Source organism: Rhincodon typus, chromosome 15 (assembly GCF_021869965.1).
Source record: "Rhincodon typus isolate 14 chromosome 15, sRhiTyp1.1, whole genome shotgun sequence".
NCBI classification, from domain to species: Eukaryota; Metazoa; Chordata; class Chondrichthyes; order Orectolobiformes; family Rhincodontidae; genus Rhincodon; species Rhincodon typus.
Window position 1 is genome coordinate 55,009,105 of NC_063346.1, and position 12,490 is coordinate 55,021,594.

The following is a 12,490-nucleotide window of genomic DNA, read 5'->3' on the forward strand; positions in this document are numbered from 1 at the left end:
CATTGAGTATAAGAGTTGGGAGGTCACGTTGCGGCTGTACAGGACATTGGTTTGGCCATTTTTGGAATACTGCGTTCAATTCTGGTCTCCTTGCTATAAGAAAGATGTTGTGAAACTTGAAATGGTGCAGAAAAGATTTACAAGGATGGTGACGGGGTTGGAGGGTTTGAGCTATAGGGAGAGGCTGAATAGGCCGGGGCTATTTTTCCTGGAGCATCAGAGGCTGAGAGGTGACCTTATAGAGGTTTATTAAATCATGAGGGGCATGGATAGGGTGAATAGCTGAGGTCTTTTCCCCAGGGTAGGGGAGTTCAAAACAGGAGGGCATAGGTTAAAGGTGAGAGGGGAAAGTTTTAAAATGGACCTAAGGGACAACTTTTTCATACAGAGGGTGGTGTGTGTATGGAATGAGTTGTCAGAGGAAGTGATGGAAGCTGATCCAATTACAACATTTAAAAGGCATCTGGATGGGTACATGAACAGGAAAGGTTTAGAGCGATATACACCAAATGCTGGCAAGTGGGACAAGATTAATTTAGGATATCTGATTAGCATGGAAGAGTTGGACTGAGGGGTCTGTTTCCATGCTGTAAATCTCTAATACTTGGTAAAATTTGTAGAGGGATTGAACACAAGGATGAGAATTTGAAAGTTATGATGTCGACAGACCTGGAGTCAATGCGGGTGAGTGAGAGCAAGGTCAAAGGGTGAATGGGACCTGGTGTGAGTCAGGGAGTGAGCAGCAGGATTTGTCAATGAGCTAAAATGCATGGAAAGCATCAGAGGCTCCTTATGGAGGTTGATAAAACCATGAGGGGCATGGATACGGTGAATAGACAAGATCGTTTTCGCTAGGGTAGGGGAGTCCAAAACTAGAGGCATGGATTGGGCTGAGAGACAAGTGTGGAAGTAATGGAGTCCAGTCACTTCAGAAGAAGCTCTTACCTGTTCAATGAAGCGGTCAGAGGCCACACTGTACTTGCTCATGATGCTGCTGCTGAGGGGCTCGGAGTACTCAAACTGAGGATTGTAGGCATACTTAGACTGGAAGAACAGCTCTTTCTCTTTGTCAACGTTTGTTGGTCGCAGCGCCACCAAGAGGCAGGGGCTTTTAACGGGCGGTGGCTCCCGGGCGTTATACCTGGCTATGTGCGGGAGAGACGTGGCGCTCCTGATCCGGGTCCTGGGGCAATCGGAGCCTGTGCTGTTTACACTGTAGGAGCTCTCGCTCCGCCTCATCCACCTGCAGTGTCCATTACCGACAGGGCTCGATCCTGCTGCTGCGAGGACCCGGTTAACCTTCAAGCTGCAAGTGAGCGTCCCCGACGTCAGTGACGCAGTCCTTAAAGGCCCCTCCGCCTGCGGGGCAGCGGGGCTACTCTGCGACAGGACCCCGTTCTTCTCGCCATTCTTTCGCTCAGCTGCTTTCTTGAGCACTTTGGCCGTGCCTGACCTTTTGCTCTTCTGAGGCCCAGCCAAGGCCTGAGCTGCTGGATCGAGCACCATCGCCGAGGCCAGGAGGCAGTATGTTGGGAAGCGAAACTTTAACCTCGATCTACCTTTCTGCACAAATGGAAGAAAAGAAATGAAATCACTTCCTCTGTGGAATTAAGTCATCAGCCACTTTAACTTGACACCTCCCTTCCTGCCCAAGGAACTGGCCATTTTAAAAGGAGTTAGAAACTATGACCTGAATCCAAGATTAAAATTAAAAATATTTTAAAAACACATAAAAGGCTTCCTCCGTTGGCCCGGAAAGCCAGATAGTCTCGTGTCGGATTACACATTAATCTTAGTGAGGTCCACGGAGATTATAACTGGAATTTTATGGCCTGCCAACACAAGTATATCTCCAGACAGTCATTGACCCATTCTGAATCAGGGACTGCACTGGTCAATATCTTGCAAAGATTGCTGTGGGAACACTGCATGATTGGAATCGGTAACACTCTTTCAGAGGCTGAAATTGACTGCCTGACAAAAATGGCTTAGCGTCAGTTTCAGAAATCATTCCTGATCACTTTGAAATAATGAGACAACTCATTGTCTTTTGCAAAAGCAAAATTCCGCAGATGCTGGAAATCTGAAATAACTCAGCAGGCATTTGCGGAGAGAGAAAGACAGTTAACTTCTCTGACCTTACTTCAGCAGTTGCACAACACAGGTTTCATTCTGTAACTGACAGCAAAATGGGAACTCTAGAGCAAATAGACTTCATAGTTTTGAAAGGAATGTACACGGTTGACCCTCGAAATCCTCTGGGGATGGCTAACTTCCCATAGCACTGACACAAAAGATTGAAAGTGGTCCTCCATGCTCTTTCCCTGCAGGGGCTCACTGAAGTTACAGTGTAAGAGAAGACAGTCCCCATGTCAAATCATGGCCAGCTCTGTCTTACTAGCAGGATAATGCATTGTGGATTGTGGTCTAATCCTTCTGTCTTTATGCAACACCATATTCTCAAGTACTTCAAGTATTGGCAGGTCACTCCCTCACAACATGTACAAATGTACATTATCAAAAGATAATCCCTTTGCCTGGCTGAGTTTTGCTGAGTTGTATTTTACAACAACAATTAATACAGCACCTTTGGTGTAGCAAAACAGCTCAAGGCCCTTCACAGGAGCATTCTTTTTTTCTTTAATCTTTCATGGGATGTGCATGTCAAGAACAAGGTCAGCATTTATTACCCATCCTTAATTGCCCTTGAATTAAGCAGCTTGCAAGTCTATTTCAGAGGGCATTTAAAGTTCAATTGCATTGCTGCAAAGTTGGAATCACATGGAGGCCAGACCAGATAAGGACAGCAGATTTCTTTCTCTAAAAGGGTATCAGTGAGGCAGATGGGTTTTCTTGCAGCAATCAATGGTAGTATCATAGTCATCATCACTTAGACTAGCTATTAATTCCAGATTTATTCATTAATTGAACATAAATCCCACCAGTTACTCTAGATAAAGAGTCATCCAGACTCGAAGCATTAGCTTGCTCTCTCTCCATGGATGCAGCCTGATCCACTGCAATTTCCAGCATTTTTTTGTTTTCAGTACAGATTCCAGCATCTGCAGTAATTTGCTCCTATGTGGTAGGGTTTGAACCTGTATTCCCAGAGCATAAGCTTGGGTACTAAGCCACTGACATTATCACGGCACCACCGTCACCTCCAGAGAAAACATTTAAGTGCTGCAGAAACGCTAGGATGGACTGGTTGGGTCAAATGGCCTGCTTTTTCTGTGCTTTACATTAGATGTAAAAATTTGACACTATTACGTTAGGTGACCAAAAATGTGGGCCAAAAATAATGTCTTGAAAGAGGAGAGATCTAGAGTGGCACAAACAGTATGCAGTCACTAAACCAGTTAAGAAAAACACATGTTCCAATAAGAGGTGAGCTGATTTACATTTAACTGCGGTCCAAGTGATCTAAATTTAAAATCTGCTTCTGTCCTGACAAGTCTACATTAGGAGGAGGCTTCTCACTGCTGGCTTTAGCAGTGCACCAGCTGTTAGGAGCTTTATTTCCTCTCACTTCCTGACATTCTCGCTATTGAACTATCAAAGCTGCGTTGGCTCAACAATGAGGAGTCGCGGAGTCCCAGGCGAAATTGTGTGACTGCCTGGGAACCATGGTTTGGCCTTCAGTCAATTCAGCTAGGAAGTAACAAAGCCGTATTTTCATTTGGCAGTCAAGGTATGAACCAAATACCTGGTACTAAATTGGCTGAAAATTAATTAAACAAAATTGTGATGTGATTCTATCCACTCCCAACAGTGAACAGTTTGAAAAAAAAGTGAGGTGTAAAAAGCATTCACCCCTCTGTTTTCCACTGTATATGTTGTTTTTTATTCATCCATGGGATGTGAACATTGCTGGCTGGGCCAGTATTTATTGCCCATCACGAATTGCCCAAGGGGCAGTTAAAAGTCAGCCACATTACTTTGGGTCTGGAGTCATACACAGGCCAGACTGGGTGAGGATGGCAGTTTTCTTCCCTAAAGGACATTAGAGAACCAGGTGGGCTTTTCCTGGTGACTGGCAACAGTTGTCACGGTCATCATTAGACTCTTAATTCCAGATTTGTTATCTAATTCAAATCTCACCATCTGCCATAATGGGATTTGAACACAGGTTCCCAGAACATTTTTACCTGGATCTCTGGATGAATAATCCAGCAATAATACCACTAGGCTATCACTTCCCACTTTATTGTTGCAATTTGAATTACCTTTTTTTTATTTCATTGAATTTTGAAATAATGCAGCACAAAAAGCAACCAAATTTGCTGATCATGTCCATTTTCATGCTGTGAATAAACGACCCAATTTTTTTTCCAAATCATAACAAAGAACTTCTTTATCTTCATTGCTCTTTCCTGTTACCTTGTGTTCTTTTGTCTACCTGAATTCTATGTCTTCTGGTTAGTGACACACCTGCCACTGGAAATTGTTTCTCCTTATTTACTTCATTGCTTTGGACACATCGAGCAGATTTCTGGTTAACCTTCTCTGTTGCACGGAGACCAGTTTCTCCAGTGTCTGCACACTGAAGATCCTCATCCCCGATTGCATGCTAGTAGATGTCTTCTGCTCCCGCTTTAAGGCCTTGACATCCTAAAGTCATGCACTCACAATCTGATCCTCTTTGAAGACCACCTTACTGCTCACTTACTGCTTAACCTGATCATTTTCAATTTCAATCCAGATCCCTTTCCAACTCAATAAAATTCACCTTCCTCCCAGCTGAATATTTCCACATTTGTACTTTCCATAGCTACTTTACCTAGCAACAAAATGACCACTGTGTCCAAAATGCACCCCACAGAAATATACTCCATTTGCCCCTCAGGTCCCTTTTAAATCTTTCCCCTCTCATCTTAAACCTATGCCCTCTAGTTTTGGACTCCCCCATCTTGGGTAAAAAGGTCTTGGCAATTCATCCTATCCATGCCCCTCATAATTTCATAAACCTCTCTAAGGTCACTCTTCACCCTCCTATGCTCCAGGGAAAATAGCCTCAGCCCCTATTCAGCCTCTCCCTATAGCTCAAACCCTCCAATCGCAGCAACGTCTTTGTAGATCTTTTCTGAACCCTTTCCAGTTTCACAACATCTTTCCTATAGCAGGGAGACCAGAAATGAACATATTTCAGGAGTTCCTGTCCCTCTTTGCTCATTACACAGTTATTTCCCCAGTCAATAGGTAAAGTTTTTGCTGCAATTCACTCCACATCTCCTCTCTGCTCCTTGGTGAGCTATAATACAGACCATGGAAATGGACAGATATAGGATTCTCACTGTGCATTGTACTATAGACTGTTTAATGAAGACAATATGCTGCACAATGTGTGCCTTTAAGGCCACTAAGGGGAACTGTTGCTAAGAAAACATTGAGTGACATGAAAGTTTAAACTAGTCTTTAAGCTGCACATTGGATACTGGAGAATTTTTTTTTCCCCAACTACACCATGCAGAATACAGGAAGGAAACTCTTATCAAAAGCTGTCAACTAATTCCATCAAAAAAGAAAACAATTCCAGGACTAGGAACGTAGAGAGACAGAAATAACAGGGTTGAAGATATAGTTAGCAGAACACAAAGCTGCTGACTTCATTTGTAAAATGAAGTGTGAATAGCTTTGTGTGAATAGCAGAGGCAGGAGAATGAGTAGACAATTATTTTTGATGCAGAACCTAATGGTGATTGGTACTCAGCCCATAAACACACCATTCCCTCAAAGTATCAGAAGTATGTTTGACTATTTAGAATATCCTGCTCTTCATTGTTTGTATATAATGGCCAGGAAACGGCTTCAAAAACTATAATTATTAATAAAAAAAAAAATCGGTAACTCCATATGCTGCAAGATGCCCTGCTTCAGAAAGATCAAGTCTGATGTGTTTTTCAAAATTCCTTTTAAAGTTGATCCATCTGATAATGGAAGCCTTGCTTATGGCAGCTACTATAAATAATCTTCTGATTTTCTAGTGCCTCGTCATCATCTCAAACACAATACATCATTTTCAACCTTCATAAAGAAAGTTCTGTTATCACTTACGCTCCAGTAAATTTGATCTTGTTCTCATGGCTCTACTGAATTCCACACAGCCTCGATCCTTAGAGGTGATGGCCCAATGGTATTATCACTAGACGATTAATACAGAAACTCTAGCTCATGTCCCAGGTTCATAATCCTGCCAACAGCATGTTTTGGAATTTGAATTTAATTTTCAAAAAATTTGGATTTAAGAATCTACTGATGACCATGAAACCATTGTCAATTGTTGGAAAACCTCATCTGGCTCACTACTGTCCTTCAAGGAAGGAAGTCTTCCATCTCACCTGGTCTGGCCTACAGGTGACTCTAAACTCACAGCAATATGCTTGACTTTCAACTTCCCTCTGAAATGGTCTACCAAGCCACTCCGTTCAAGGGCAACTACAGGCAGACAACAAATGCTGGCCAGCCAGCGATGCCCATCTCCCCCTAATGATTAAAAAAAATCTCCATTTCTAGTGTGTTTTAGGTATTGAATGAGGGATAAATGTAGACCAGGGGAGCTGAGAACTCTCCTGCTCTTCTGTGAATAGCACCCCAGTATCTTTTGCATCCAACAGAGAGGTTTCATCTTTCATCGAAAGGTTTGCAATTCTAGTGATGCAGCGTTCCTTCAAGTGACACCCAGGGTTATGTACTCAAGTCTAGAGGGTTGGATTTAACCCCACAACCTCTAGCTCATGAGCCGAGAGCGCTGCCACTGAACCATATTTGACACTTGGGGAATCTGTGAGTTTCACTGAGTTAACGTTGTATCATATTCTATTATAATTTGGTACGTATTTGGTCTTAAAAGTATTTATACACATGTGGGAACTACAGTGTAATTAACACAGTGGGGAGCTGAAGGAACACAGCAGGCCAGGCTGCGTCAGAGGAACAGGAAAGTTGACGTTTCGGGTCGGGATGCTTCTTCAGAAAATGAAGACCTTTCTGAAGGAGGGTCCTGATGCGAAACATCAGCTTTCCTGCTCCTCTGATTCTACCTGGCCTGCTGTATTCCTCCAGCTCCACGCTGTGTTATCTCTGACTCCAGCATCTGCAGTGCTTACTATCTTTGCAGTGTAATTTACTTTGTTTTGTGGAACAACGCTATGAAGGTTAACTTAGCAGCCATTTTGCTTTGGTTGTGATAAAGACAATCACACGTGAGACACCATTTTGTCAGAACTCCAAGAAGAACTCAGAGGCTTAATATCAGAGAGAAAGGGGCTTGGGTGGGAAGATGGAAAATCACAAACCACCTAAGATCTGCTGTACTGAAATAGTCTACCAATCTGGATGCCTTCGAGGCAAAATAAAAGAAGTATTCTCTCCCACCCAGAGCCTCTGACAGAAACCTGTTCAAATACAGAAGATATTGAGGCTGCTGAATCCTGACCTCAAATTTGCAACCCTTTCACCTTGGAGAGAGAAATTTTCTATCAAACCAGGCTTGCAATGATAATAGGCTGATTTTATGTTCACCTTTACAAGCAACTTTTACACACACCTACTTTTAATCTTTGTACCTCTTTTAGAGTGAATAAATGGATCACTTTTTACTTAGTAACATTCAGCGGTAGTTGTGTAATAAAGTGACCTTTGATCATTTTTAAAGACTAAAGCGTTGCTGTAGGTGGTTTTTAAATTGGAACTCTTGAAAAATGAAAAGGGGACCAAATTAGCAACAATCATTCGCAGATTATGACCACTTTATGGGCACATGTGGTATAGTTGTGACAATATTAGTGACTTATCCAAAGAGGCAGAGAGTAATGTATTGACTGATGCTACAAGTATAGTTTGAAAAGGAAAGTCTGACAAGGACACAAATAGATATATATTAAGCATGTGGACAAGATGACAAATTGAGTATAATTATGTCAATTTCCAAATGCATAAAAATTGTAACAGTTGATGTCCAGATAGTCATGTGTGCATTTGTTCAAGCAACTAAAAAACCAGAATGCAAGTATAGCAAGCCATTTGGAACACAAATCACATGTTTTTTTTAAAATTACAATTGGATTGAAAGAGAAGATGAACAACATCTTTCTATGGTCAGACTATTCGGAATTTGTGTCCAATTTTGGTCTCCAGTATTTAAGGGAAGACAATACTTGGATTGGGGACAGCATAAGATCACTAAACTGGACCCTGGATTGAGAGCACTGCCCCTTGGTGTGAGTTTAGAAGAATGGAGAGGTGATCTCACAGGAATTTTCATGATGATGAAGGGATTTAGCCAAGTAGATACTGAGATGTTGTTGCCCAGTTAGGGAATCTAGAATAAGTTTGAGAATGAGGGGCCAAATATTTAGGACTGAGATGAGGAGAAAGTCTTCAGTCAAAGGGCTGGAATCTTTGGGAATCTTTACCCCAGGGATTGTGGATTATTGAATATATTTAGAGCTGAAATAAACAGATCATTGGACTTTCAAAGAACAGGCAGCACAGCAGCTAGCATTGCTACGTCCCAATTCCTGGGACCCAGGTTTGATTCCACCCTCGGGTGACTGTCTGTGTGGAGTTTGTACATTCTCTCTGTGTCTGCGTGAGTTTCCTCTGGGTGCTCTGGTTTCCTCCCACAGTCCAAGGATGTGCAGATTAGGAGAATTGGCCATGCTAAGTTGCCCACAGTGTCCAGGGATGTGCAGGCTAGGTGGATTGGCTGTGGGAAATGCAGGGTTACAGGAATAGGTTAGGGGATGGGTCTGGGTGGGGTGCTCTTCAGAGGGTGGGTGTAGGCTCAATGGGCTGAATGGCCTGCTTCCACAATGTAGGGATTCTAAGGGATAGAAAGAGCAGACAAGAAGGTGGAGCAAAGTACAAAACACTCAGGCTTTGATTATAACCTCAAAATGTATATTCCCGCTTACCCCGATATCCTTCTGTGCCTTAACAAAAATCTACCTCTGCCTTGTTCAAGGACTCAAGATTCTAGCACCCAGTATGTGTTTTAAATTGGGCGACAGCCTGATTTTTAAACAGACATATTGTCCACCCTTGCTCCTCATACTTATGTTCTGACACTTTGAAATACTGACAGCCTTCTCACACAATCGGAGTATTTTGGTTAGTAGACAGTGGGATGGGAGGAGGGGACCGCAAGAAGAAATCTTCTACCCCACCAAACTTTGCATTCAGCCAACCTTCTTCCGTTATCTCCTGCATTTACAGCGCCAGCATTCAAATATCAGCGGTTCCAATGCGATTTCTACATCATTCTTCCATCCCAGCTTTTGTTGTAGCCCTGGCGCCCTCCCATGCGGGTAAAAGGATCTATAATATCTGCCTGCCTACCATGATTTCCTCCAGTCTGGAACATGGCAGATCCTGTAGACAGTGATCTCCTGTACAGCATACACAAATTCAGAGATTGTTAGGATGAGCACATTGGTTCTGCCCTCACGCCCGAATCAAATCTCTCTCGCTCTTACCATTTCAACTGCCCTATCAATCTTGCACTATTCTCCTATTCTGTGTCTCCTCCAGCTGCTCTGGCCCTTCTTTCGCCTGCTCCTGTCATGTAAACCCCTCCTAACTGCCACTGAAGCATTTCTTGGGAAATTCATTTCTTTTTATTTTCCCTAGCGCTGTATCCCACGCCCCTTCCCCATCTCCTTTGTTCTGTTCTGTTCTAATAAGCTGCTCCCTATCCTTCAGTCCAGCATTCCAGAGGAACTATAGGCTCCTGAAGATCCAAGATTCCAGAAATACTGAGCATTTTTCATGAAAGTTTTAAACAATTTTTTTAAATTTTTTGTACATATTCAGATTGCACATACTGTGTATTCGGGATTTTTAATTTTCTTTTATTTAAAAAAAATTGCATATATTCAGATTGCACATATTGTACGTTTTGGATTTTTAAATCATTTTTTGAATAATTTTTTTAAAAATTGCACATATTCAGATTGCATATATTGTATGCTCTGGACTTTTAAATAAATATTTAAATCGTTTTTTAATTGCACATATTGTATGTTCTGAATTTTAAAATAAATTTTTGATTTTTAAAAAAAAATTGTACATATACAGATTGCATATATTATACTTCTGAATGTAAATGCCTAGGTTAGAGCATTGGATCCTGAGTACCAGTGTTTGTGAACCTTCGAATGTAGACTCAACCACATTAATCTTTTGAAAACCTTTTTCTCTGTTTCAAAACCACGAAGCCGAACTTGCCATTCTACGACCCGTAGTTTAGGCAATGCTGAGATCTGTTAGTCGACATTGTATAACATAGAATAGTTTTTTTTTGTTTAAACAACGTGGAAATAAAGAGCTTTTTGAGCCCCTTTAAAGCTGAGCAGACAATAATATTGCGTGTTGATATTGCCTGACTCAGGACTCCAAACATACACAGTCTGTTAGAGCCCTGGTTAGCACCAGTCACCACCCCCACCTTTGCCTCCAACTTGACAACTGCTGTTCAGTTCGGCCAGTGAGTCAATCTCAGACAATGGGTGGGTCAGGAACAAACAATAGAAGCAGATGGGGAAGGGAGGGAGATATCTAGCCGTCAGTAGCAGGTAAGCAAAACAGAAAACACAGACAAGCAAAACATAAACTTACACTGCTCCACTTGTCAGATCATTTCAGCATCTGCACCGCTCCTAGGCAAACAAATAACGCCGTATAATAAGAATCAGAGTGAACTCTGTGGCAAAAAAAAGTGTATAAAGGCGGGACTCACAATGGGCCCGCCTGCTGATTGTCCAATAAACAGATTGTTGGACAATGCCGTTCATACAGCACAGAGCGGGACTCACTCCCACAATAAACAGTCCCTTTCTCTCTCACACACACGCACAGAGAGAAATATACTGAACCACTGGTGATAGCTCTCCCTCAGCCGATTTTGACACTCTTTGTAACCCCATCTGCCGCAGAATTCTCCCTAATAATTGCACAAACTGCCCGAGACATATCTGAAAAATATCACTTTTTTAAAAAAGCGACAAATGTCCAATCTGGGACTTTTGGTGCGGGAAGAGGATATATCAGAGCGGAAATAAAATCATCCACTTACATGTCAGTCGTTATAAAAGCGTGCTACCCCCCCCAAAAAAATACAGTCCCTTGCGGTGGAGAGAGTCTTGGCTTAAAAACCTTCCATTTGCAGGATTTGTCGTCTGTGCAGAGGAAGCAGGCTGCTGGAGGCGCTATTCTAAGAGTAGGGGAAGGAGATGAGGGGAAGCAGCTGACAACGCTTGCTATTATTAACTCAGGACAGCGAGCGGATGATCACAGGGTATTCGACTGCCCCGTTCCCGAAGAAATGGGATTCAGAGGACAACGGGGGTTTACAGTACGGCCGTCCTTTATCATCCCCATACACACACACACACTGCAGCCGCAGCTCTGAGCCAAGAGGGCGGGCATTACTGCTGTTGGCGCTGACGAATGAATGAAAAAAAACGCCACATCTTCAGATTCAGCCCCTTCTGCAAGCTCGCTTCTTTTACCGATCCTGTTGGGTCACTCTCGGCCTGCAGCACCGTTAGAATTTTGCAATGGTGTAGGATGCAGCACGCCCACTGTTTAAACCGACCAGCAAGTCTTCTCTCTCGAATGAGAGAGCAGCCCCTGTAGTCTTCTGGGACTATGGCGACTTTACCTTTTACAAGTTCCTTGCAAGTTCTGTAATATTGGAATGGAATGTTTTGTGTTTTCTTTACAAATTTTATAAATAAAGTATTTTTGGGGGTGGAGGAATAGTCAGAAACTGCTCCCTCAGCCATGATCATATTGAAATGAGGCACAGGATCGAAGGGCCGAATGGCCTACTCCTGCTCCTATTTCACTCTTTTCTATATTCGTTGGTAACAAAGAGTCCAATAAGTTGGAGAGTCAAGGAGTTACAGAGTGTGAGATACACATTTTCCACCTCACTCTGCATTGTTTGCCTTGCCAAAGCTGACATTTCTGTTGTCCTCTGGGAAGCTAGGTATCTGTCGTCAAAGTCAGGTCATAAATATCAGGAAAACAGAGGAACAGAAATGAATGAATGAAATATCTCATGGTAAGTTCTGTGAATTGGTCATTTTTACACCACTTGAGTTAGAGTCAGAATTCATAGGGTATTTTTTTAATGTCGTCATCACCCTTCTGAATTTGACCACAATTTCCGATTTCAGGACAAGTACCTGTAAATAAGAGGAAGGCCCTATAGTTGCTGGTATGTCAGATATTGCTAGGCCTCTGGCCTTATGGCTGAGCCCTCCCCAAACATACCAAGCTCCAGTCAATAACACAAGGACAGAGGTGAAGTTTTCAATATTGAGGCAGGAAGATCTTACAAAGAACTTTATTCAAGATGAGGAACATGGGCTACTGCTTCACTCTTGACTGCAAAATATCAGCCATTGGCCTCAATCTTACAATGGCAATAGATGTGAATGTTCAGATGTTCATTGCTGTTGCAATGCAGTTTGTGAAGGAGAAC

The 12,490-nt window shown here is 42.5% G+C and overlaps 1 protein-coding gene across 3 annotated transcripts in view; it reads right to left on the reverse strand.

The window, feature by feature from the left end:
- LOC109913015 (uncharacterized protein KIAA0895-like) overlaps window positions 1-11,323 on the reverse strand; it is a 34,094-nt gene extending 22,771 nt beyond the window's left edge. For 2 of the 3 annotated variants that reach the window (XM_020512476.2, XM_048605631.1), the window contains exons 1-2: window positions 10,618-10,731; window positions 946-1,563 (exon numbers count right to left, since the gene is read on the reverse strand). In XM_020512476.2, the coding sequence (XP_020368065.1) occupies window positions 946-1,506 (561 nt within the window). In that variant the 5' untranslated portion in view covers window positions 1,507-1,563; window positions 10,618-10,731. Of the gene's footprint in view, window positions 1-945; window positions 1,564-10,617; window positions 10,732-11,074 lie in introns of those variants that run through there. The other variant, XM_020512477.2, reaches the window with a different exon arrangement.
- Window positions 11,324-12,490: the final 1,167 nt, after the last annotated feature.